General features: G+C 51.6%; 2 protein-coding genes across 2 annotated transcripts in view; one reads left to right on the top strand and one right to left on the bottom strand.

The window, feature by feature from the left end:
- The window catches only part of Tctn1 (tectonic family member 1), a 28003-nt gene extending 25976 nt beyond the window's left edge, over positions 1-2027 (top strand). The window contains exon 15 of the mRNA XM_032886714.1: positions 639-2027. The gene's annotated coding sequence lies outside the window, so the exon portion shown is untranslated. The remainder of the gene's footprint in view (positions 1-638) is intronic.
- Hvcn1 (hydrogen voltage gated channel 1) lies at positions 765-23868 on the bottom strand. The gene is made up of 6 exons (XM_032886715.1): positions 23735-23868; positions 7954-8226; positions 3393-3497; positions 2898-3129; positions 1149-1261; positions 765-869 (listed from the first exon to the last, which is right to left on the bottom strand). The coding sequence occupies exons 1-6, from the start codon at positions 23753-23755 to the stop codon at positions 798-800; spliced, it is 816 nt and encodes a 271-aa protein (XP_032742606.1). The 5' UTR covers positions 23756-23868; the 3' UTR covers positions 765-797.
- Between the last annotated feature and the right edge of the window lie 2412 nt (positions 23869-26280).

A 26280-nucleotide genomic window follows, 5' to 3' on the forward strand; every position in this document is an offset into this window, starting at 1 on the left:
CATTGGGTCAGATGGTCCAGCACACACAGGTCAAAGGCGGAGTCACCTCTGGGAGAGAGGAGGGAGCAAGCCTGATGCAGCAGTGCGTGGGACGCCTCCTCGGTGCACCATTCCTGGTCTAGTGGGAGCTGACTAGAACGCCCGTCAGCATCTGAGAAGTACAGACCTGCAAGAGGCTGTGTAAAACCATGTGCCCCAAGGGAGCTGTACCCCAAGAGCATGCTAATTGCAGGGCAGTCTTGGGGCCCTGCCGTGAGCTGGCTGGATAACTGGTGGGCTGGTGTGGGCTGCCACTGAGGAGAGAATGTGGTAGGCGAGCCCTGGGGAAGGAGAGCCTATTATACATTAATTGTACAGTAACTGAAAGATGCTGGTGGGTGCAGAGCCAGTTCGAAGCTGACGGTACAGCCGGATGCTGCAGTGGGGCTGGGTACCATGATGGCTCCCCAGGGACTGCAGCAGGAGAAGCTGTGGACCATCTAGTAAAGGAAGGGTTTGCAGGATGGGCTGGCACAGGGCGCAGGCTCCAGCCCCATCCCGGATGTGTGTCAAGTTGGTTTACAAGTCCAGCTTTCTCCATCATTTCCAAGCAACAGAGTCTAGCTTGAGAAAAGGTTGTTATGATTCCTTTGCTGCAGGCGTAGGGCGTGGACACGGAGGAGACAGCTGTGGCCATGAAGATTTGTCCCCAGCATCCAGGAGTGCAAGCCAAGGCAGAGAGGGGTGGGGACTGGACCTTGCACCACGGTTGCTCTCTGGACACAGCCCAGCTACTCTGGATGGACCTTCTGGAAGGCTTAGTTCACGTTCACGTCCCCAAGAAGTCCGTTCTGTCTCAACAGCTTGCTCAGTCGCTCAATTTCTTGTTCCTATTGTAAAAGCAAACGCACACAGGGTGATGGCCTTCTGAGCCACATTTCCCCCAGGCCCAGGGCTGCAGATAGCTAGGAGCCACAGTCTGTGGCATTCTGGCTGCTGAGGGAAACCCCTTTCAGGAAGGGCCCTGGGCAGTGAGAGCAGGAGCAAGATGCCCCGAGGAGGGACTGGACCTGGCTCTTGAAGCCCATACTGAAGTTGAAAAGACCAAGAAGAGGGAGCTACATGTCAGCATGGGCTGGAGGGGACCGCAGTGGAACCACTTGTCTCACCTTCTCGGAGCAGCTGAATTCCAGATGCTGGATCTTGGTGGCCAGTTGGAAGTTTATCTGCTTTAACCGTAAGATCTGACGTTCAGAGCGTGTCTTCACTGAGATGATGATACCTAGAAGGGAGAGGAGGGTTTTGGTGGTGCAACAACTTCATCGTAAACGTGTGAGAGAGGGGTAGGGGGATGGGGTGCATGTGCACCACAGAGTCTGTGGACGTCAAAGGACAAGACCTGGGAAGTCTGTCTTTCCTGTCACCATGTGTGTCCTATGGCTAAACTCAGGTCACCAAGCCTTATGGCAAGAGTCAGCCCCACGACTTGTGCTGACTCACACATAGAGTTGGGCATGTAGACAACTGTCACTGGGCAGCCTCAGTGAGAAAGACAAGGTGGTTATTTCTGAGCTCAGAGTAAGCAGCTAGACAGTATTTCCCTATGGCCTGCATGGGTGCTGAGTCTCTACAAGCTAGCTGTGTTCCCGTTCCCCAAGGACGTGCGTCCCTAGCAGTAAGAGAAAGCTGCTTGTCTTCCCTGGTCAGAGTCCATCCAGAGTGTGGAGATAAAAGGCAGGAGTTAAGGCAGGGACTCCCTGCCGTAGGCCAGCCCTGACTGGCTGACACCTGGCCTGCTGGCTTGGGGAAGCCTTGCACGGCTCCAGAGACCCAGCTCCTGCCCCACTGGCAGTGCTGCCCCTCATGAAGACCCAGAGAGGCCCAGGTGTGCACCCGAGTTACCTGACCCAGCTGCAGTGGGAGGCTTCCACCCCTCTCAGCCAAGGCACCCCCGTCAGGGAGCCTACTCTGTGGCTGCACTATGTGATAAATGTAATAAATCTTTATGTCTGCCTTTTGATAAATTCATTAAAACCTTTTTTTTTTAACTAGCTTGTCACCTCTGTCTCCACCTGACACAAAGGAAATGTTCCTAGTTTGCTTTTCTCTTCTCTCCAGAGCTAAACTTGCTTAGCTGTGGCCCCGCCATCCCACAGCCCCAGCGGCCCACTTCACCTTCGGGCCCTGACACACTGAGTGGGCTGTGGTGCACGAGGTACCAGCCCCTCAGAGGACACCCCCACCCCAAACAGGGCCCCACTGCCACCTTCTCAGCCCAGGCTTCCCAAGCCTGCCTCGGGGACAGCTCTAGGTGAATGCTGTGTCCCAGACAGGACTGAACTGCTCCAACTGCCAGCTAGCCACAGACCCGCAGAACCCCTGCTCCTAGACACAGGCACAGGGGCAGCGCTTGTGCCTGGACTTGGGCAGAGCAGGACTTCCTGGGTGTCCTCTCTAGAGACAGAAGCCAAGCGATCCTGACGAGTGTCTGCAGCAGGAGGGTCATTCAGGGGGCCTCTGGGAGCCCCGGGGCCTGGGCTGTGTAGGCTGATGTTCCCCGTGTGGGGACCCTGGGGTAGGGTAGTCAGCACAGAGAGCTGCTTAGCCACTGTGTGTCTCCTAAAGGATGCCCTCCGGTGCTGCCCTGGGCACAAGTCCCACGCTTCCTGACTACCTTCTGGTAACCAGGAAAGCATGGGCAGAGGGTGAAATGGCTTTCAAGCAACCACAGTCGGCAGCTAGAGGTAACCCTCATCACCAAACATCACTGTCATACATTTCTCCCAAAACCCACGAGGTAGCAGCCATGACACAGACCAGGGATGAGATCCTGGGTATCTGGTGACTGTATTGCCACTGCCACCTCAGTACCCCACCCTGCCCCCACCCCGTGTAGCCTGCGAGCACAGGAGACTCACCGTTGATGATCCGGGCCACCCTCCAGAGCCGAAGCAGAATCAGCAGACCAAGAGCTTCAAAATGGTGGTTTTTAAGCAGGAGGATGAGGTCAAGGACAAAGGACACCACCACCACAATGGCATCCAGGATCTCAAACTTGTGGTGGAAGAACTCCAAGCGGAAGACAAAGACTTTAAAGGAAATCTCCAGCATGAAGAAGGCCAGGATGGCAAAACCCAGGTAGCGGAATACCTGCGGGCACAGAGCAGGAGCAGAGTCACGGGGTAGTCTCTGGTTAGCAGTGCCGAGGCCAGGGTCACCGTCGCAGGCAACGTCTCCACCCTTTAGAGAGAATGGCTGGGCCTGGCTATCATCCCAGCACTTGGGAAGCTGAGGCAGGAGGACCAAAAATACTTGAACACTTCCCTGGGCTTCAGAGTAAAACTGCCTCGACTCAAAAGTAAAGATGGCCTGGGACAGCAGCTCGGTCACGTGTGTCCCCGCCTTGTCCCTACCTTGACCGCATAGTGTTTCTCGTCCAGCTCAATGATCTTCAAATCCAGAATGAGGTCAGCCAGCACCAGGAGAGCGTCCAGGACCACCAGGCAGATGATGATGACCTAGAGGAGCAGCAAGAGGCTATGAGGGCAGGACAGGCCTGGCCCCCCTTCATTCTCAGGAACGCTGGAAGTGCCCTATGGGGAGCTTGGGGAACCCCTCCCTTAGGGTCCCACAGTCTCTCCCACTCCCTGCCCCTTGGTCACCCAGTCTGTTTCTCCAGTACCAGCTCTCAAAGGAAATGCCACTCTTAAAAGGCAAATAGAGGAGGTTGGGGATTTAGCTCAGGGGGAGAGCACTTGCCCAGAAACCGCAAGGCCCTGGGTTCGGTCCCCAGCTCCAAAAAAAAAAACCAAAAAAAAAAAAAAAAAAGGCAAATAGAGTTTAACTTTCCTTCTCTACTTCTGTGGTTCACTGTTGCTGGGGTAGACGCAGAATAGATACTCAATAAGTGGTCCGACACACCCCAGCCTTGGGACTCTGAGTTCCAGAAGGGACACCCCCTCCCTGGAAAGGCTGCCTGTCCTTAGGGAGTAGGGTGGCAGTGTTCTCACCCTGTGTGCTAAGCAAGCTCATCCTAGCGTGGTCAGCTAGGGCTGCATGGTCAGGGGCAATGGGGAGAAGGCAGGGCTTCCAGGAGAATGGAAGGATGGGGTGGGGTTGTGACCTGATGGAATGGAGGAAGGGCAGGTGACAGACTGGGGTGGAAGCCTGGGCACTAATGGCAGAGGGAAGAGGGGCTTTTAGGTTTTTTTCTTTATGTGTGTTCCCATGTTGTGTTATGTGGGGAAGCTAAAGGGCATCCTCAGGTGCTCTGCCCTAGGAGGGGAGCCCCCCTACCTTGCCTTTTTTTTCCTTGTTGAGATAGGATCTCACTATGTAGCCTTGGCTGACCTGGAGCTTCCCACATAGACCAGGCTGGCCTCGAATTCACAAAAATCAGACTGCCTCTGTCTCCCAATTGCTAGGGTTCCAAATGTGACACACATAGCCTGAGCTTACGTTTGGAGGCAGAGTCTCTCGTGGGTGTGGGCTCACTAGACTGGCCAGCCAGCAAGCCTGAGGAGCTGACCTTCCTCAGGGCTATCACAGCAGCTTCTTCTGTCTTTTACAGCCTGGGTTCTGCGTCCTCTTACTTGTAGAACAAGCACTTTCCTGACAGAACCATTTTCCCAGCCTGGATTTTGGTTTGGTTTTTAATTCTTGGTTATTTTAGAGCCAGAAGAATCAGAAAATTCACATGCTCTAAAGCCAAGGCAAAGCCACACTGATGCGTGGATCTGTGCACTGTGGATATGTCGTGAGTGTGCTAACACAGAGTGCAGGCTCATCACAGTCACCGAACAGCACGACACATGGATCTGCCCTGTGTGGATGCGCTGAGTGTGCTAACACGGAGTGCAGACATGATCCCCAGGAACAATGCAGCCTGGGGTTCTCCTGACACAGGATGGGCAGTAACAAGAAGACTTGGAGCTGGCTAGTGGGAGCTACACAGTTTTCTATGCACTGCACACCACAGAAATTGGTACTTTCCAAAGATTAATCTTACATCAGGCCTCTGGTACCTCAAGTTAGAAGTGAGAGAGAGAGAGACCAAAAAGATACTTGGCCTCTATGAACTGATGCCCCTTCATCTGGCTGCCTTGTGTGGCAAGGAAGGTCGCATCCCTTTGTTAACCCACATCCTGCCCTGTGGGGTGACAACTGCAGGGTTCACACTGTGCCCGACAATGGGCTTGCTACGCCAGGTGAGCTGAGGGAGGGCTCAAGCTCTGGCTGCCCCTTGTTCAAGATGGAAGAAAGTGCCAGACCCACCTCAGATCTGCCTCCCCTGCAGGCTGGTTCACCCCCACCTCAGAGCTGCCCCCCCTGCAGGCTGGCTCACCCCCACCTCAGAGCTGCCCCCCCTGCAGGCTGGCTCACCCCCACCTCAGATCTGCCCCCCCTGCAGGCTGGCTCACCCCCACCTCAGATCTGCCTCCCCTGCAGGCTGGTTCACCCCCACCTCAGATCTGCCCCCCCTGCAGGCTGGCTCACCCCCACCTCAGATCTGCCCCCCTGCAGGCTGGCTCACCCTTGTCATGCCTTTATTATGCCATCGTACATGACAACTGACAGCACACTATCACTATGTCCTGCAGATCCTACCAGCAGACACAGCAAGAGTCCTGAACCCTTTCCCCCTCCTCCCATCCCACCAGGCTTCCATCAAAGATCTGTAACCAATCTGGTCACAGCCTGTCCACAGCAGCCCCTGCCTCAGGGAGCGATCTTGCTGCTTTCCCCACAGGAACCTTGCCACCCTCTCCACCCTTAACCAACTCAGGCCTCTGCCTGAAACATGCCCTTCCACCCACCAGACCTACTATGTATGCTCAGCCTTGTGTGTCACATGACAGTCACCAACTACCTGACTCCCAATTTCTGCCTGCAGGGGACATCTTGCTGGCTAAGTAAGCATTTGTCACCCCTGCCAGCCAGCTTGCTGCCATCCACAGTAGGTGCTATACTGTCCCCTCAGACAATAAATACCATGATGAGAGTCAGACCCAAGCCCAGTAGTCAGAGGGGTAGAGATGAGTGCCTTCCAGAGACAGGGACATGGGGGGACGGCCGGGGCTCCCTGTACAGCTGGAAGGAAGCTGCCTCCCTCCACGTGCTCAGAAATTGCAGGTTTGGGATTTCAACCCCAACAACATAATACCACGTTTCTTGCCACAGCCGCAAAGGGCTGGCAAGATGCAAGGGATGCTGGGTTGTTGGCTTTAAGTGGGAGAAAAGAAAACATTTTTTCCCTCCTTGAGAACAGGGTCTGTGGTGAGACCGAGGCTGTCTCTTCCTGCTTCCAGAAGGGATTTGGACTCAATGCCCAGAGTGGCACCCCCAAAGCACCCCCCCGCCCTGTGGTACTGGACTGGACAGGGGCTGTATCTACCCCTATGCATTCTTTGGTCTCTTGTATACTCGTGGAGGCAGCCCTGCTTCTAGACACTTGTGTGCCACCTCTGCACAGAGACAGAAGCTTTCATGGGGCTAGAGAGCTGGCTCAGAGGTTAAGAATGCTCACTGCTGGGCTGGAGCGATGGCTCAGTGGTTAAGAGCGCTGACTGCTCTTCCAGAGGTCCTGAGTTCAATTCCCAGCAACCACATGGTGGCTCACAACCATCTATAATGAGATCTGATGTGCTAGGGCTTCTGGTGAGTCTGAAGACAGGGACAGTGTACTCATATATATTAAATAATCTTAAAAAAAAAAATGCTCACTGCTCTTTTCAGTTCCTAGAACCCCCATCAGGTGACTTACAACCACTCTAGCTCCAGGGGATCAGACACCCCTGACCTCCCTCTGAGGGCTCCAGCATACGAATGGTGCATGCACACACATACAAATGAAAAATCTTTTTGAGAAAAATTGCCCTTTGCAATGTTGGAACAGATGGCTTCCAGAGTTCAACTCAACTGTTTCTCTCTGAAACCAGGAAGTCCCCTCCCTCTCCCTGTGACAGCATCTGCACAGAGGTGGTGACCGTGAGAGCCAGCCGGTCTGTGTGTGTGTGTGTGTGTGTCTGTCTGTCTGTCTGTCTGTCTGTCTGTCTGTCTGTCTGCATACATGTAAAAATCAGAGATCCACGTTCGTGTCTACAGTTTCTCCATTTAATTCTTCGAGACAATCTCTAATGGAACCTGGGTCTCCCCAACTGGCCGGTGAGCCCCAAGGAGCCACCTCTGTCCCCCTTCCCAGTGCTGGGATTCCTGGCAAGTACTGCGACACCCAACATTTTCCCTGGGTGCTGGGGAACCGAACTCAGGACCTCATGCTTGCATAACAAGCACTGTACCCACCTTAACCTAAGCTTCCCCAGCCCCACGTGTTCTTGGGTCCAAGGGCCAGGCATGGTGATGAGCTTGCAGAACGGGGGACCCTCATGCCCTCATCCAGGAGCAGGCACTCTGGAATGAATGCTCTCCTAGTGTACTTTGAGCATATACACAGGCCAATTCCTCACAATGAAAATAACTAGAGTAAAGTAACCATTCACAGATTGCCATAAAGATCTGCGGCAGTGGGTACAGTCACAAGGCTGTGCAGCCGCCACCACTGTCTACTTCTAGTCTATTTCCACCACCCCAAAAGGAAATTCCCTTCTTTCTCAAGCCGCCGCCCCCTCTCTCTTTTCCTCTCTCCCACAGCCTCCCATCTGTCTACCCAGCTGGCTATGGTGGACGGTTAGCTATCTGGCGTCCCACGCAACTGGGACCTTCCCTATGTGGTCTGTCACTCAGGTCATGTTTTCAAAGTCACACCATATGTATGCATGTCCTTTGTCATGCCCAGGTCACACCCTCTGGAGGGACAGGGACGGGCCACAGAATGGCCCCTCCCCCCACTGCTAACACAGGTCAGACCACAGAGCATAGCACGTCCAAGGTGCTCAGAAAGCACCTGTGGGATGCAGAGGCAGCAGCGGCGGATGGGGCTCCCACCTTAGCGACCTGGCGACCTCCCTCTCTTACCTGAAACCTGTGGTAACTGAATAGTTTCCTTAGCCGGCTCCTGAAGTCCAGGGACGGCCTGGGCGTGGAGGCAGAGCCAGCCTCAGCGTCTGGGCCCACAGCACTGCCCTCGCCCTCCGCTGACGTGGGGGCGGGCTCCTCCTCATCCTCCTCGTTCTCCCACTTCTTGTAGTTGACATTCCAGGTGTGGTAGTCGTCCCCCACCACTGTGAAGTGCTTCAAGAACCTGCTCATCCTCTTGGTGGGAGCCACCTTGGTTCTGCGAGTGACGGCCTGGAGGGGTGGGACAGAGCAAGCACTTGAGGTTCCCCAATGCCGATGCCCCCGTGATGGGGAGTAGGGCCCAAAGCAGGCCTCAGGGTGCTCAGAGCAGCCTAGCCCAAGTCAAAAAGGTGGGGTTTTTAGGGACACTTATTTTTGGAACTTAGAATCGCAGTTTACAAGGGGCAACAGGAAACCCCAATCCGGCCAGACATGTCCTTGCGGTCTGGCTGGCAGTCATCAACGGTACTACAGCCCGGACTCCGCATAAGGCCCACGTGTAAGTACCAGAAGAGCTGTGCACTCTCAGAGAAATGAAGGGCTAGTGAGAGCAGAGGAGGAAGTGTCCAAAAGTAAAAGTAAGAGTTTCACAGAGAACTCAAAGAAGTCGCCCCTACGCTCCCCAGACTGCCTGGATGCACAGGCAGAAAAGGGGTTCTCCCCAAGTATATCCAGCAAGGTGCCACACACCTGTCACCCCAGCAACCAGCATTTAAGGGGTGAAGAGTTCAAGGCCAGCCTAGGCTACATAGTATCTCAAAAAAAAAAAAAAAAGAAAAGAAAAAAAAAAAGAAACAAAAACCATTATGGGCTATCCCACTGTGTACTCAGCCTGCCTGTTTGTTTTTTGTTTTTTTCCTTTTTCTTTTTTTCAGAGCTGGGGACAGAACTCAGGGCCTTGTGCTTGCTAGGCAAGCGCTCTACCACTGAGCTAAATCCCCAACCCCATAACCTGCCTGTTTTAATCTGCCTTAAAAGCAACAATGTAGCAACTAACCTTCCTTGCCCTGGATTTCCCGTGGAATCAGCTTTTACAACCTAAGCCAACACATGGCTGTAGTCTTAAGGACTCTTCCACGCCCCTGACCTACAACAACACGTGTGTCCTTGGCGGAAAGAAACCTTCTATAATGAAGATCCATTCATGGACACTGGTTGGTAAACAGTGGGGTCAGTTGGAGCCAGTAACTTAATCTTTATCTGGAGAAGATGTAAAGTGTCCCATCCCTCCCCTGGGTGATGTTTTCTGTCACTGGTCGATTGAAGACAGAAGTCCTTTGTGGGGGACAGACAGGGCCACCCAGTAGACACATGTGGTCACACAACAGACAATACGCAAGTTACACACAGTCACACTCAGGGACAGACAAATGCACAAGACAGTCTCCTCCAAGCAGGCACGGGTTCCAACAGAACAGAAGATGGAGGAAACGCGTAATGGAGAATTCAAATCCAAGGGAAAGTGCTTTTATTAATTCTCCTCCCGGGTGCTTTTATTCCTTTCCTTAATGTTTTGTTGGTGACTCAGTGTTCGTCACTAAAGTGTATAATCTATAATCCACGTAGGTGATTCTGAAAGTTCTGCCTTTAACCTCTGTTCCTACCATGACCGGCTCCCACATCTCTAGACCCAACATGGCTCCCAGCTGTCTCTGCCTAGACAATTCCTAGAACCCAGGAGGTGGAGAGAACCTTCTCTTGTCCTTGGATCACCACAGGGACAGTACACATACACACACACACACACACACACACACACACACACACACACACACAGAGAGAGAGAGAGAGAGAGAGAGAGAGAGAGAGAGAGAGAGAGAGGAGAAAATACATGTACTTTAAATGTGTTTTAAAGCTCTGTATGAAAGAATATGTAGGGGTTGGGGATTTAGCTCAGTGGTAGAGCGCTTGACTAGCAAGCGCAAGGCCCTGGGTTCGGTCCTCAGCTCTGGAGAAAAAAAAAAAAAAAGAAAGAATATGTAGAAGTACAGGGACATGCTTAGAAACTATGAAACTATGTGTGGGGCTGGAGGGATGGCTCAGAGGTTAAGAGCCCCGACTGCTCTTCCAGAGGTCCTGAGTTCAATTCCCAGCAACCACATGGTGGCTCACAGCCATCTGTAAAGAGATCCGATGCCCTCTTCTGGTGTGTCTGAAGACAGCTACAGTGTACTTATATATAATAAATAAATAAATAAATCTTTAAAAAAATAAAAAGAAACTATGTGTGGAAAATGTGTCAGGTATGCACAGAGGCAGGAGCATGACACACGAAGGAAGAGATTCTGCCTCCTGGCCAGTAACTGGGGCTGCCTTTCCTTTCTCCATGCTCAGGAAATAAAATAAAACACACACTGTGTTCCTGTTAAAGGAATTGATCCCACAGTTACCCCGACTTCCTGTCTGGAGGAACTTTCTAGATGAGGAAATGAAGACTGGTGCTCAGGGAGTCTGCAGTTCCCTCCCTTCCTCAGGGATCTCAGGGCAGGGGAACTGAGACAAAAATGCACTTTCACTGGACCCTAAATGTCACAGATAGGGGCAGATGATACAATGTAACTCAGGAAACAAAACAAAACAAACACCTCCCCTGAGACAGTGTCATTTACAGAGAAAACTTGTTTCTAGTTATGGTCTGGCTCAGCCCTAGCAGACATTTAATCCCAAGAGCTTTCTGTAAACAGAATTGAATAAAGTCAACCACAGGCCAAGAGGTGGAGAAGGGAACAGAAGGAAGAAGGGACAGTTTTAGCGGGACAGGTATTCAGAGACGTGTTACAGAGAAAACAAGCCAGATAAAATGAAGACAGAATGAACCAGAGAATGAGAAGGAGTCAGAAGATTAGAACAGACTGCCAGAGTTAGTTTGAGACCAAGCAGAGCAATTCAATCAGAAGCTGAGAGAAGCCAGACTGAATCAGTCAGCTAGGAGAGGACTTTGAGCCAGCCAGCCAGAGTTCAGAAAGAACCAGGAAGGGTGAGCTTATTCAGCAGTAAGTCTCAGAAACTGAAAACATTCTAGGCCTAGATAAGACTGAACAGAGGCTAGAAGCTTCCAGGACCAGGGCTCGGCCAGCAGACAGAGGCAACAATTACAACAGGTGAATAAAAACTATTTTAACAGCGAGAGGCAGAAAAGCTGCAGAGACAACTGGAGGCTGGTTGAGGCAGTCTATTCCCAGCAGCCAGAGAAGTCTTCACAACCTCCAGGCTTCAGCGGGAACTCCAGAAAAAAACCAACAGACTGACTTCATCCCACGGACTCATCCTAAGGAACACACCTTGAAAAGATCAGCCATGGGGCTACGAGATGGCTCAGTGGTAACGGCACTTGCCGCTAAGCCTGATGTCCTGAGTTCAATCCCCATGACCCACATGATAGAAGGTGAGACACCCATAGGGTATCCTCTGACTTCCCACGTGTGCTGTGGTGTGTGTGTGTGTGTGTGTGTGTCCCTCCATATATGAATAAGTAAATGTAAAAAGGAAAAACTCATGGTTCCATTAAAGGAAGAAATCAGCTGATCCCTAACTAAATGAAATGACCCCTATTGAACAAAAGTCAATTCCCTATCCGGAAAGACAACAGCATGTGCTGAGCAAAACGGATGCCATACTGTCCAGCATGTGACAGACACCAATCAACAAAAAGATGCAGGAAAACGTAGCCCACACCTACTCTGAACTCAAGGTGGACACACATGATAAAACTGGCCACCAGATCAGCTGTAACATATATATCCAAAGACAGCATGGCAGCAGGGACTAAGAACACAGGCGCTTGGGAAGCTGGGGCAGAAGGATTGAAAAATTAAGGAGAGAAGGAGTAGCCCACACCTTTAATCCCAGCTCTTGGGAGGCAGAGGCAGGCGGATCTCTGAATCTGAGACCAGCCTGGTCTACAGAGCGAGTTCCAGGACAGACAGGGATATACAGAGAAATCCTGTCTCAAAAACAAAAACAAACAAAGGGCGGAGGAGGAGGAGGAGGAGGAGGAGGGGGAGGAGGAGGGGGAGGAAGAGGGGAGAGGAAGGAGGGGGAGGGGGGGGAGAGGAGGAGGAAAAGGAAAGGAGGGGAGAGAGAGAGAGAGAGAGAGAGAGAGAGAGAGAGAGAGAGAGAGAGAGAGAATGAATTTTGGGGCCAGCCTGGGCTACACGGTGAGACACTGAAGTGTGTGTGTGTGTGTGTGTGTGTGTGTGTGTGTGTGTGTGTGTGTGTGTGTGTGTGTATGTGTGTGTAGGTAGAAAAAAGTCACTGGCTTAAGAGCCAATAGTGATTGCTTATAATATGGTACTTGGGAGCTAGAAGCACAAAGATCAGGAGTTCAAGGCCAGCCTTGACTACATAGCAAGTTCTAAGCTAGCCTGAGCTATACAAGACTCTGTCAAAAATCAACAAAGACAAAAAACAATACAAAGATATAGGAAGGAACCATCGGTTCCTGAGAGACAGAGCAACTGAAAACACCAGTGGGAGGTTTGGGGAGACTTGTTCTCCACACAAGCATCAGGACCTGAGTGTAGATGCCCAGAACCTTTCTAAAGCCACACACAGCAGCACTGTATCATCCCAGCATTCCTGCAGCAAGGGGAGAGAGCGACCAGACAACCCCTGGAAGCTTGTGAGCCAGCTACCCTGGTGTGCCCACTGCGGAGCAACCAGAGACACTGTCTCAGGAAGTAAGTGGAGGAGTGACTTCTGACCCTCAAGTGCACAGTGGAGTAAGATACACTCTCATTGACACAGACGCATGTGCACATGCACACACACTCACACACACACAGAGTTAGATACAAAGTTACCAGTTGGCTGGAAGTAAACGGAACAAGCGGGGAGCCTCAGGAATACTAAGAGTCCAACACAGGGGCAGCTGCAGTACCAAGCAATGACAGGGAGATTTTAAAAAAATGATGTTCAAAAAAAAACGGCTGAGGTTGGCAAGATGGCTTGGTGAGTAAAATGCTCGCCGTCAAGTCTGATGATCCGAATTTGATCTCTGGGATTGAGGTGGCCAGGAGGGAAGAAACTCCTGGAAGGCCTCTACATGCATGCACCTCCAGGCACATACACCAACATAAATAAATAAGGTACGTTTTAAAATGACTGGGAAAAAAATAGTCACGTTTGATAGAATAGACAGGTAGACTGTAACATGATGAACTCTAAGCAGGAGGACCATGTGAGAGAACGGGCGAAGCCATGTGGCACAGTGGTTAGCGTGCCTGCCTAGCACCTTCTAGGCCCTGGGTTCCATCCACTGCAGCACGAGGAATAAATAACGTGTGTACTTGGGAGCAGACTGGGGGAGGGATGTGCCCTGCCCTGGGTGGCTTTTTGTCTCCGTGTTCCAAATTTGGTCAAGAAACACCTCCCCATAGACGCGACATTTTCTAAGTGCCAGGGAAGCCCTGTAGACACAGCTGAGGTGAGGCTGAAGTGGAGGGTGGAGGCTGGGGCTGTGCAGACATCTAAACCCCTGGGCTGCCGCCATAGCCCACCGCCCATATTCTCTGGATACCTCAGGGGCCACAGAATTCAGATTTCTTCAAAGGCTGAGAGGCCCAAAGATAGCGTAAAACAGCGCATGGCCTCCTAGTAGCAGCTCCACCGAGAGCCCCAGCCACAGAGGCCAGCCGTCCCTCTCTCAGCCAGTGTTCTAGCCTAAACTCTTGTCCTCTGTAGCCCCATGAAGGCTACACGGCCTCCTACTGTGCCCTGACTTTTCCATTCTCTACCTGGGCTCGAGCAGGTCTCACCTTGACTCTGTCACCGCCCTCCTCACCCCTGCAATTGCTCCTTTGTGCTCTCCAAGTCCAGGCAAACATCCAAGGGCCTTTACGCGGTGGGCAGGGCCCTGGGAGGCCCAGCCCCTCTGCTTCCGGGCAGCCCGCCCCCTCACCTCTGCCCCTGGAGCCCCACACCACCCACTCAAAGCCCTTCAGCCTGGAAGCTCCTAGCCGCCCTCTGACTTGGGTTCTTTCTAACCCGACTCATGAAGACTCAGCTGCCATGTCACTTCGTCAGAGTGCTCCTTCCTGGACCCTGAACCAGCAGAGCCAGATTCCTCTCCCAGTTCCACAGCCTTGCCCTTTCTTCCTTTAGTCTTCCTCAGAGCCCTCCTCACATTACCTAACGGTTTATTACTCCTCAGTACGTAACCACCACAAGACAGGGGCTGTGTACCCTGACTCCCCCTCCTCCCAGAGCAGCCATGAATTCCCCCAGGAAACACTTCACCCTGCAGGCAGAAGCCACTGAGGCCGGAGGGCTCTCTACCAAAACCACATAGTACGCGGGAGAGGCCAAGTTTTCTCTCTGAAACTCTGTGACCAGTCAAGAAGTGACTCAAGTAAATGGGATGGAAAGACTTGTGGTACCCGGCAGAGCAGAAAAGGATTCTGGTTTTAAGTCAAGACTGTCATGCCGGAAGCAGGAAAGTTCCAGAAAAAGATTGACCACAAGAAAAAAAAAAAAAAAAAAAAAAAAAAAAAAAAAAGCCATGTACCTTAATTTCTCCATCACCCCCGCCTCTCATTGCCCTAGAAAGACGGGGTTCAGGGGAGCATGCTGAGACCTGCCCAGGTCAGGACCCTGTGGAGCTTAGTGGCAACTCTGTGTCACCAGCGTGGAAAGTCATACCCCCCCTTCTCCACCGGGTTGCAGATCTGTCACTTGGGCCTATGTCTGTGCTACTGTCTCCTGCAGACTTTACACTGGAGGGACTGGCACAGACGCCCTGGGTAAAGTGCTTGCTATGCAAGAGTAGGTACAAGAGTTTGAGACCCAGGGGTTGGGGATTTAGCTCAGTGGTAGAGCGCTTGCTAAGGTCCTGGGTTCGGTCCCCAGCTCCAAAAAAAAAAAGAAAAGAAAAAAAAAAAAAAAAAAAAAAAAAAGAGTTCTAGACCCAGCATCCACATAAAAGCTGGTTAAGAATAAAGACTGCTTCTTGCAGAGGACCCAGGTTCAGTTCCCGACCCTGAGACCAGGCTGCTCACAATTGCTGGTAGCTCCAGCCTCAGGGGATCCAATACTCTCTCTTCCACACCTGCGCTCACGGGCACGCACCCACATACATAGACACAATTGTAAAAATAAAACAGTAAAAGGAAAACAGCTGAACGTGGTGTCATGAGTTTATCATCCTAAAGGGTCAGTTCCGGGCCAGTGAGAGGCTCTCGTTCAAAAATAAAGTAACCAGGGGCTGGAGAATTGGCTCAGTGGTTAAGAGCACCTGCTGTTCTTACAAAGGACCTGGGTTCATTTCCCAGCGCCCACATGGAGGCTTGGCACCTTAGCACCAGGCGTGCGTGTGGCACACAGTTATACACGCAGGCCAAGCACTCATACACACAAAACAAACACATGGTCGATGGCTCCTGAGGAGCAGCACGCAGTATCCAACGTTAACCTAGCCTCTACCTGTACCTGTGTAAGCGCTCATGCATGCAAGCGCACACACACACACACACACACACACACACACACACACACACATACACCCCATTCTACTGACTGTTGCTGACCCTATAGTGTATGACAGGTTCCCACCTCTCGCCTCCCCCTGCTCAGTCTCCCATGCCCCGCCTTCATCCAGGCCATCCCAGAGCCTAGCAAGCTGGAGCCTTCCCACTTCCGGTGGTCCCCACTTCCGGCAGTCCCCGCTTCCGGTGGTCTCGGCTGCCCAATGTTCCGGGCTGCTTTGTTCCAGTATACAGCCCAGTCTAAATTGCCTCCATCTCAGTAGTGCCGTGACCCCAATTCAGCTCACTGTACCACCAAATGTGCTTCTCCCAGGCTCCGCATCATTGCCACTGCACCCCGAGAACTGATGATCCGGCTGGATCCCCTCGCACTATCCCTGCTCTGTACTTCACCTAACAACTACCTGCTCAGATGCCCTTTCTTTGGCCGTTGCCTCTGGCCTGGACCTATTCCACCCCCTTGTCGGTACCAGCTAGGCCAGGTTCTGTCTTTCCCTCTGTCCCACCGACACTCTTAGAGAAGAACTGTGGCCTAACTCTCTGGGTCTCCTCTTTGTCCTCCTGCCTTTGCCCACTCCAGGATCGCCTGTGTTTCGAAAGCACATGTCATTGGCTGAAGTCTGGGACCAATCTTATCATCCAGGTCTTGGACCTAGATGTCCCTTCCCCAGCTGTCCCTGCCATCATTAGCAGCCATCACACAGTATCAATTCACTGTACTCCTGTACACTGAGCTCCATAAATATTTAACAAGTAAATTAACCACATAATAGAATCAGGGAGCACACACGCTACCTTCCCTCCCATAGTGGGCCAGCCCAGCATTGAGGGTCTCGGTGCAGGGGAAGATGGCAGAGTCAGGCTCAGCCCCAGGGCTGTGTGACTCAGAGACCATGTTCTAGAATACAGGGTCAAGAGAACCCAGGTAGCTGGTGCACAGAGATTGCCTGCCTAGAGCATTAACGGGTCACACCGTGGGGTCCCGCTGGAGCAATAGGAATTGGCTATTTTGTCAGGTGGGTTTCTGCTAACAATGTCACTGAGATATTGAGATGGAATCACTAGTTGCCACTGTCCTAAGGAGTAGAAGAGAGACACAGACCAGGTCACACAGAGACAGAGGCAGGTACCTGATACTGTGACAAGCTAAAGCCACCCCCAGCCACTCCCTTTTGCTGGGGCACACAGACACACCACCTGCTCTCATAGAATCCTGAGGAACAAAGGAACATTTTCTGCATTCCATAGATGGGGAAACTGAGGCCAGGGGAGGCAAGGACACTGCCCTGCAGTCATTTGTCACGAATCAGTGGTGGGAGATGGGTGTTGCAAAGGGGACACTGCTCCAGGCCCCCAGAGAGGGATGCTCTGAAAGAGGTACCATGATGTTTCCTTAGCTGCTTTTTTTTTTTTTTTTTTTTTTTCTTTTTTTTTTTTTTGGAGCTGGGGACCGAACCCAGGGCCTTGTGCTTCTTAGGCAAGCGCCCTACCACTGAGCTAAATCCCCAACCCCCCTTAGCTGCTTTTTTAAATTTTATTTTTTAGTTATTATATTGGTGATTTGACTGCATGTATGTAAGTATGTATGTATGTATGTATGTATGTATATATGTATGTATGTGTGAGGGTGTAGGATCCCCTGGACAGGAGTTACAGACAATTGTGAGTTGCTGTGTGGGTGCTGGGAATTGAACCCAGGTACTATGGAAAAGCAGCAGTGCTCTTAATCTCCAAGCCATTTCTTTAGCCCCCAGCCTTTTTTTTCCCCTCACAATCTCATTTTGCTGCCCAGGTTGGCACCTAGCTTCTGAACTCAAGCAGTCTCCTGTCTCAACCCCTCCCTGATTCTTGGGACCAGGTATAGGTCACCATGCCCATCACCTAACTGTTTTTTCTTTTTTCTTTCTTTCTTTTTTTTTTTTTTTTGGGGCTGGGGACCGAACCGAGGACCTTGGTTGCTAGGCAAGCACTCTACCACTGAGCTAAATCCCCAACCCCATCTAACTGTTTTTTTAAAGATTTATTTATTATGTATAAGTACACTGTAGCTGACTTCAGACACATCAGAAGAGGGCATCAGATTCCATTACAGATGGTTGTGAGCCACCATGTGGTTGCTGGGATTTGAACTCAGGACCTCTGGAAGAGCAGTCAATGCTCTTAACCACTGAGCCATCTCTCCAGATCCCGCCTATCTTCTAAAAACTGTTAGAAAGCTTTGCCTTCGCACATCGAAGCTATGGGCAAAGGCTCTTGCTACTGAGCCTGACAACCTAAGGGTGATAAACAGAACAAAGTTGCCCTCTAACCACCGTGGTCATACCCACACATGCGTGTACACACACACACACACACACACACACACACACACACGTATGTTTATGTCTATGTGTGTGTGCAGTGCCTGCAGAGTCCAGAAGGAGGCGTCAGACCACCTAGAGCTGCAGTTACAGGTGGATATGAGCCGCCCAACATGGTCCTGGGACAGAACTCAGGTCTTGTGCAAGAGTGGCGGGTGCTCTTAACCACTGAGCCGGGTCTCCCGGCCCCGCTTTAATTTTTTTACGGTGAGAATTTGCTCATGTGGAGCGGCTACAACAGAGACCATAAGTTCACTGCGTGAGCTCTAGCCAGCCAGGTTTGTTCTGTGGCTCCTGGCCAACAAGGAGAAAATGTGGCAGGAAAGCCCCCACACCTTTGTCTAGGTAGCCCAGGATAGCCCCAAATTCAAAATCCTCCTGCCTCTGCCTCCTGGGTGCTGTGATCACAACAGTGTATCTCCATATCCAGCTAAGAAAACTGATTTTTTAACTGAACCTGAATGAGGGTACTGTAAGGAGTAAAATCAAGATTTATAGGTACCTCTTTCCCTCTGTAGCAGATGGGGAAACTGAGGCACTGCCTGAGAATGTTGGTGAGTTAGCTGTGTCTTGTGTCCTCCAGTCCACACCCAGGCAGGCGAGCTGGCCTCAGAGCATGGCCTTTAACCCAATCCTGTGCCCCAGAGTCAATGCACCTGTGCAACTGATGACCTTTGACCTTCCACCTGTGTCTCCCAATATCTGTCCTGACCCAGATACTACCCCTCACTTGGAGGTTGACCCCGCTCACAGCTCCCTGCTGCCATCTTGCATCCAAGTGTGTGTGTGTGTGTGTGTGTGTGTGTGTGTGTGTGTGTGTGCGCACGCGCATGCACGCACATGTGTGCATACTTTTAGGTTCTCATGCGTGCTTAGCATTCATTACCAAGTGAGCCATCCCCCAGGCCCATACCCATGCATTCAATCTTGCACGCGTGTGAGTTCACATTCACATGTGCCTGCACACACGGAGACCCAGGGTTGATGTCAGGACTCATCCTTGATAGTTTTTCCACCTTAATCCCTGAGGCAGGCTCTCTCAATCAATCCCAGAGCTCCTGATTGACCAGTCCCACTCCTGAGCCAGCTTGCTCTGCCTTCTGAGACTGGGATTGCACCCCACACATCCAACCCAGCATCTGTATTGCTTTCTGGGGATTCAAACTCAGGTCTTGTCACTTACAAAGCAAGTGCTTTCCCTGCTAAGCCATTTCTCCAGCCCCAGCTGCAGCCAGAGGACCCTACTGGAAACAGCCTGTCTCATCCTGTACAGAATAGAAAGAGGGCTCTCTTCAAACAGTCTGCCTGGCCTGTTTCCCAGCATCTTAGGACTTGCAGTCTCTAAGGGATGCTGTAGCATGCTGTCCCGCCCTCCCTATCCCTTATGCTTGGGGTGGGGCGCTTTGTAAAGGCCCCAGGGGACTCCTCAAGGAACCACCCTCCTCATAAACCCTCTGGGTAGAACCGTGAAGCTTGTGCATACCTGGAATTACGGCACTCAGGAGGCTGAGGCAGGGGGATTGAAAAAGGCAAGAGCCAGTCTCATAACCATAAAACCCTTCTGGGTGTGGTCTGGTCTCTAACTGGCTTCTCTGGTCCCGAACACCTCGGGGCCTGTCACGGTTCATTGCTGGAGGAAACAGTAAGTCCTGTGTGACCCTTGGGAGGGGAGTCTTACATGCAGCCAGCTTCCTGTGGTCTCAGCCCAATGCCTTCCCCCTTGGCTGGCTTCACCTGGGGTACATGTCTGCTTGTTTTGCAGCCTTGCCAACAAGGTGCTGACCGTGGGGATGGTGTGGAGGGCCTTTGTGACCGTCTTTAGTTTCCCACTACTTTAAATGGTAAAGAGCAAGCCCCACCCCCTACCCCCCCACACACAAGGCTCACCCCACCCCCCTACCCCGCTTCTTCCTGCTGCAACTGTACCCACACATCTGGTCTCACCTACCTCTCCCTGCTTGGCCATTCTGCCTGCGTTCCAGGCCTCAAGGCCTTTGCCCAGGCGGCTTCCTCTAGCATGGATTGTGTCACCTCTCATGTTGCCATATAGTTTTTCTCTCCTCTCTTAGGTTCCTCCCAAGTGTCTCAGATCAGGGGTGCTGGACACCCTACTCACATTATACACGTATACACCTCTTCAGTTGCCCACACCCCTGACTGAACACCCCAGGGTGTGGGCGGCCCAGGTTCCTGCTCACACTGTACCTTCCACACCTGTCCAGGACCTCGGGCTCCACACTCAGGGACAGGGCAATGCAATGAGACACACAAACACTGTCACCTGCCCAGGGAGAGGCGGGGCTCGGTGTTCTGAGGAATACCTATTTATAAAATCAGGGAAGTCTGTAAATAGACGTTGAAGTCTTTCCTTCACTAGGGTGGGGAGGAAGTTTGAGGTTTGCAAAAACAACTGTGCCAGCTGACTGGCTCAGGTGGGGTGGGGGGGATGAGTGACCAGGTCTACACAGAGCAATGCTCCTCCATCACCTCACCTGGAGGGTCAGGAGCCCCCTGCTCAGAGGCTGTACAGGCGATGGCTTTCACAAGAATGGGATGAGGGTGCAATCCTCTCCCATCCTAGACCATCCACTCCCTCAGGAGTGCTATACACAGTCTCCCGAAACAACGCCAACATCCCTGCTCCATGGGTCCAAACTGGCCTCACCAATGCTAAAACCAGGAACAGAGAGGCCGAGAGACTTGCCAGAAGTCACACAGCTATGGAGAAACAGAGCCCAACTGCAATCCAGGCTGCCCAGCGGAGTATCCCTTGCTTCCGACATAACCCACTGAGAACGAGGCCCAGGGCTCCTGAAGCCCGGGCTGGTGGAAGCCTGCAACAGGTTCTCCAGACAGAGGAAATGTCGTGCCTCACCCCTGCACACTCTGACACATTACCCCAGATAGGATCCTTCCTACTGTCTCCTTCACTGTTCCGTTTCTAAAGGACCAATGGCAGCCTTGTCTAAAGAGGCATGGGGAGGGGCTGGGGATTTAGCTCAGTGGTAGAGCGCTTACCTAGGAAGCGCAAGGCCCTGGGTTCGGTCCCTGGCTCCGAAAAAAAAAAAAAAGAAAAAAAAAAAAAAAAAAAAAAAAAAAAAAAAAAGAGGCATGGGGAAGTACCCTGCTCCTTTCCCAACAGGACAAAGCTACTGATGTTCAGGGACAGGGAGTCAGACACAAAGTCTGCGACACCAGTCACACCACCTGATGCCACAAGCCGGGCTGCTTCACAAAACCAGAGGAACAGTGAGCTATCCCTCTAGGGAGCTGTCACCCAAAGACCGACGTGGGGGTGATGCTTCAGCCATAGAGTCCACTGAGGAAAGACTTCAGGCCCCTCTGCTCCCTTCTGGAAAGTGCCAAGGAACCTTAAGGGGATATGTGAAGAGAAAAACTGTTTATCATCCAGTCTGTCTCCAACTACCTGTGAGAAACTTCAACACACCAGACAGAGCAAAGGTGACCCGTGGCAACCATGTATGTTGCCCTGAAGACGCCTTGACCATGAATGTCAAGGACAAGTGAGCTGTTCATTGAGGGTGGGCATAGGTGTGACCTTGAACCTCCTGTAGTAGCTTCTACTCAAATCCCTCAACCTGAAGAGAGCACCTCACTTTTTTAATAAGCAAGCCATCATAGACACTTAAGTGCTTCTCCCTCAAGAAGCTGAAACCTGTGTCTGTCCTCCCATCTGTCTGTCTGTCTGTCTAAATAATAAACTACTTTTGTTTCAGTCTGCCTCATCCTGAAACTCTTCTCATGTCACAGTCAAGGCCCCGAGTGGAGCATTCCAACAAGGAAGGGGAGCTGTGTCCCCCCCAACACCACTGACGGTTTCACAGAGAGGCCAGCTGTGTGTTGGAATGACTGAACCTGAAGGTGGGGGGCCTTACGCACACCAGACAAACCTCCACAGCTGAGCCACACCCCACGGTCACCTGGCACAGGACAGTCACAGACTCAAGAGTTCCTGAGTTCACCAGAAGTGTATCCACTCAGTTCAATGCTTCCAGAGGAAGTGAGCCGATGTGGTGCCCCACCCCCACCTTACACACCTGACTTCCAAGCCCTGCAGATGGGCCAGGCATGTGTGCCACTTATGGAATAGGGCCAGCGGGCAGACCACACTCCTTACTTGTCCTATCATGGAATTACCAGCCTTTGACAAGCGGCAGCTACCCCCAGGCACCCTGCTAATGCCACTACTAGGTCTAATCCTCACTGCACCTCCCTCTGTAGGCTAATATTATTGTTGTGACTTCCCAGAATGGGAAACTGAGGGACCAGGACAGGAAGGAGAAAGAGACTCTAAGGAAGTAAGTGTCCACACGGGTGGCCAAGCCTGTCTGTGCAGAATTAGTAACTGCCAATCAGCTCTGTGCGGTGGTGCACACTCACCCCTTCCCTGAATATGCATGTGTTTTTGTTTTTTTTTTTTAGAGCTGGGACCAACCCATGGCCTTGTGGCTTATAGGCAAGCGCCCACCACTGAGCTAAATCCCCAGCCCCCTGCATGTGTTTTAAACCTAGGAGGGCCAAGGCCAGCAACATGGCTCAGCAGGTAAAGGTGATTGCCACCAAGCCCAATGACCTGAGTTCAAACCCTGGCACCCACCTGGTGGAGGGAGAGAAAGGATTCCCATAAGTTGTCCTTTGACCTCCACAAATGCACCATGGTATAATATACATGAGTGTGTGCATACACACACACACACACACACACACACATGTATGTATGTATGTATGTATGTATGTATGTATGTATAATTAAAGAAAAAACCTAGGAGTGCTGGACAAGTTTAAAGCCATAAAAACAAACTACTCAGGCAAGCATTCCAGAGTACAGGCTAGACTCAGCCACAATGGGCACTGCTGTCTCTGAATGAAAAAAAGGGCCGGGTTGGGGATTTAGCTCAGTGGTAGAGCGCTGCCTAGGGAAGTGCAAGGCCCTGGGTCTGGGTCCCCAGCTCCGAAAAAAAAGAACCAAAAAAAAAAAAAAAAAAAAAAGAAAGAAAAGAAAAAGAAAAGGGCCAATCTGCCACAATGCGCCCTGTCAACAATGAAGACAGCCCTGGTGGTGGCCACATACCCCAGCTGGCTCTAGCTCGCCAAGGGGTTTGTCCTGGTTGGGTTCTCCGCTCCAACATTCAACATCCACTTGCCCTGCTAGCCCCGCACCCTAACACAGGCTGCTGAGAATCTTTCAGCACCTTATAACGTATCCCTGCCTCTGTCTGACTTCATTCCAATCCCCAGAGCCACCTGGACTCTCTACTTCAGCTGTGACTGCTTCCTCTGGGGACACGCCTCTGCCTACCTTGGTGCTCACGGTCACTAGTACCAAAACAGGAACAAACCAAAACACCACCCTGGGCTGGAGTTCCCGGCACCCCACCATGTCACTGGCCTCTCACCTCATGTCCCTATCTCCAAGGGCTGCAGACAATTTCACCTCTGACTTCACCCCACTAATTGTGAGTTACAGACCCCTGCCTGGCTGGGAGCCGAGAACCTTCCTGGGAGAGCCCAGCGATCTTACCTCGCCCACCTGCTCCTATCTGTAAGCGCCCACAGCACCAAGTCTGAGACCCACGCCATCACACAGCTGGGTACCCAGAAATCGTTGCTTGGCTTGGCTTTCCCTCACTGAGCCGGAACGATGACCTCAAACTCAATGTGTAGCCAAGGATCATCTTGAATCTCTAAATCCTGACTCCCCTGCTCTACCTCCCAAGTGTTTGGGATTACAGGTGTCCCCCTCCACACCCAGCCAGGCTCTGACCACATGGTTCCCAAACTAGAAGGGTCAAGGTTTGCCTGGCAAACCCTGGCTCCCCAGCAAGGAACACCCATAAGAGTCTCCGCTCACGGCAGGAACCTGCAGACACGATATACCTTTTGGTCATGGGAAGTCATTTTCCCGTTGTCTCAGGATCCAGCGAGAGTACCCCGAAAGCAGACTTGTCACACCGCTGTCCTGAGTTGGACACTTGGCAATCTGTCCTCACAGGTTCCTTTTTGAGCAGCGCCTAAAAATAAGGCCACAGAATAAGTTAGAAGGGATGCTCTGGGAAGATAGACAAGCAGTTAGCGATACTCATGGGCATCTGCCTGAGCGCCGGATCCACTTTCGAGCATTTGTAAGAAGCCCACAATAGTCACTGTGGCCAATGAGTGGAAACAACCAATGTCCACCCACAGAGAAACAGAGAGGGTCACGCAGCGGAATACTATCCAGCCTTTAAACATAGCAGCAGCTACAGAGTGGAGAAGTCCTGGGAACACTACACAACGGGAAAACAGCCAGATTCAGCACACAAGTGTGCTGAGCTTGGCGTGTGGTACATCTGTAACCCGGCACTTAGGAGGCTGAGGCAGGAGGATGATGAATTTAAAGCTAGCCTAGACTGCATAGTGAGGCCCTGTCGACTGGAGATGGCAAGATGGCTTAGGGGTAAAAGTGCTGAGTTCAATCCTTGGGACCTACACGGTGGAAGGAGAAAGCTGACTCCCACAGACCGCCCTCTGGTCTCTGCACATGTGCCATGCTATACACACACACACACACACACACACACACACACACACACACACACACACACAAATAAAAGTCTTGAAAATAATTCCCAAGACAATCTTTTTAACATGTAGCCCTAGCTGGCCTGGAGCTGGTTATATGGACCAAGGTGGTCTTGAACTCACAGAGATTCACCTGCCTCTGCCTCTGCCTCTGCCTCTGCCTCTGCCTCTGCCTCTGCCTCTGCCTCTGCCTCTGCCTCTGCCTCTGCCTCTGCCTCTGCCTCCCTAGTGTAGAGTTAGAAATGTGTACCACCCCCTAACAAAAAAAATTAAGATTTATTTTTAAAGTGTGTATATATGGACACATATTTGCATGTGATATATATATGTGTGTGTGTGTATATGTGTGTGTGTGTATGATTGTGTAAAAATTTGTTTTTATTTTTAAAATGTGTGTATGTGGTGTGTAGGATTATGCAAGTTCTCACAGGCCAGATGGAGGATACCCTCCACTGGAGTCCATGTTGTGAGCCTCTCAGTGTGGGCGCTAGGAATCAAGCTCAGGCCTTCTGCAACAGTAGCAATATACTCTCTATACCACTGAGCCATCCTACCAGGCCCCCGGCCCCCCTTCTAAAGGAAAACTTTGGGCATTAGCGAGTCTCTTCTTTCTCTTTGGTTCTGGAATGACTGTGTGTGACTTTTTTCAAAAGTATTTTTAACATAGGTGACAGAGGCCTATAGTAAAACTTTAAACTATGCAGAAAGACGAATGCTGGTAAATCTCCATCTACCCTGTGCTCCATTCCCAGAAGCATTGACTCCACAAAGCCTTCTGTGGTTTTCCCTCTTCACAGGAAAGGCCTGGGCCTGCACAAGGGGCTGCACGCACATGGAAGGCCATGCATGGTCACGGAAGGCCTGCACAAACACGGAAGGCCTGTGCATACACTCTCACTTTTTTCTTACACAAATGTGAGCGACTTGCTGTCTCTCAGAACTACACTTATTTCCTCCTGGGTCGGGGTAGGACAGTCTCCCAGAGCACCCAGGCCATTTTTCCTCAAACCTAGGAGTTTGTCACTTTATGTGTGCCCGGTGACTAAATTCAAGATTGAGTGACAGGAGGTGGTCCAGGTAGACACTGTAACCAGGAGGGTCCGTCTGAGAAGCCAAGGGATGAGGGTGAAGGGGTTGCCAGCAGGAGATGCCCGGAGGCTAGTTCATGCTATGTGCACGCTAAGAACTGGTGGGTCGGTCCTCAACCCACGCGGAGCCTCTGGAAGAAAGGCAACCTTGTACGCCTCTCCATCTGCACCATGGAAAATGCTTTTAGGCTTCTGATCCACAGAACCAAGAGACCATAGCTGGGGCTTTTTTATAACCACAAAATGTATAGTCCCTGCTACAAACCGGTGACACTCACCATCCCCTAGGGACCGCACTGTGGCCGTGAGCTCTAAGCAGAGGTGCTTACTACGATGCCCAGTACTCCCCCCGTGGGAATGTAGTGAGGCTTCATGGGGTTTCCCATCCCTTCCTATCCCAGACCCCACCACGCATCTTGCATCCTGCCTGTGTGTGTATCTATTCCCTCACGAAAGCCAGACCAATATCGGACATCTTTCTCAATCTCTCTCCATGAGATTTTTGGGGGCGGGGGCACACATTCTCTGATCCTGAACTTCAGCAATTCCGTGAGATTGGCTGTCAGAAGCCTAGAGGTCCTCATGTCTCTACCTCCCGGAACTGGGATTCTAGCCGTGTGGCAGCACCAATAGCTTTTAGTGCAAGTACCCTCCAGCCCAGATGACTGTTAAGAGTGTCAGCAGCTTTGGTGACAGCTCCTTAATAGACAGGGAATTCGACCTTCACAACTGCAGGTGAAAGGGCCAGCAAGATGGTTTCAATGGTAGGGGTGC

The sequence above is a fragment of the Rattus rattus genome, chromosome 16 (genome assembly GCF_011064425.1).
Source record: "Rattus rattus isolate New Zealand chromosome 16, Rrattus_CSIRO_v1, whole genome shotgun sequence".
Lineage (NCBI taxonomy): Eukaryota > Metazoa > Chordata > Mammalia > Rodentia > Muridae > Rattus > Rattus rattus.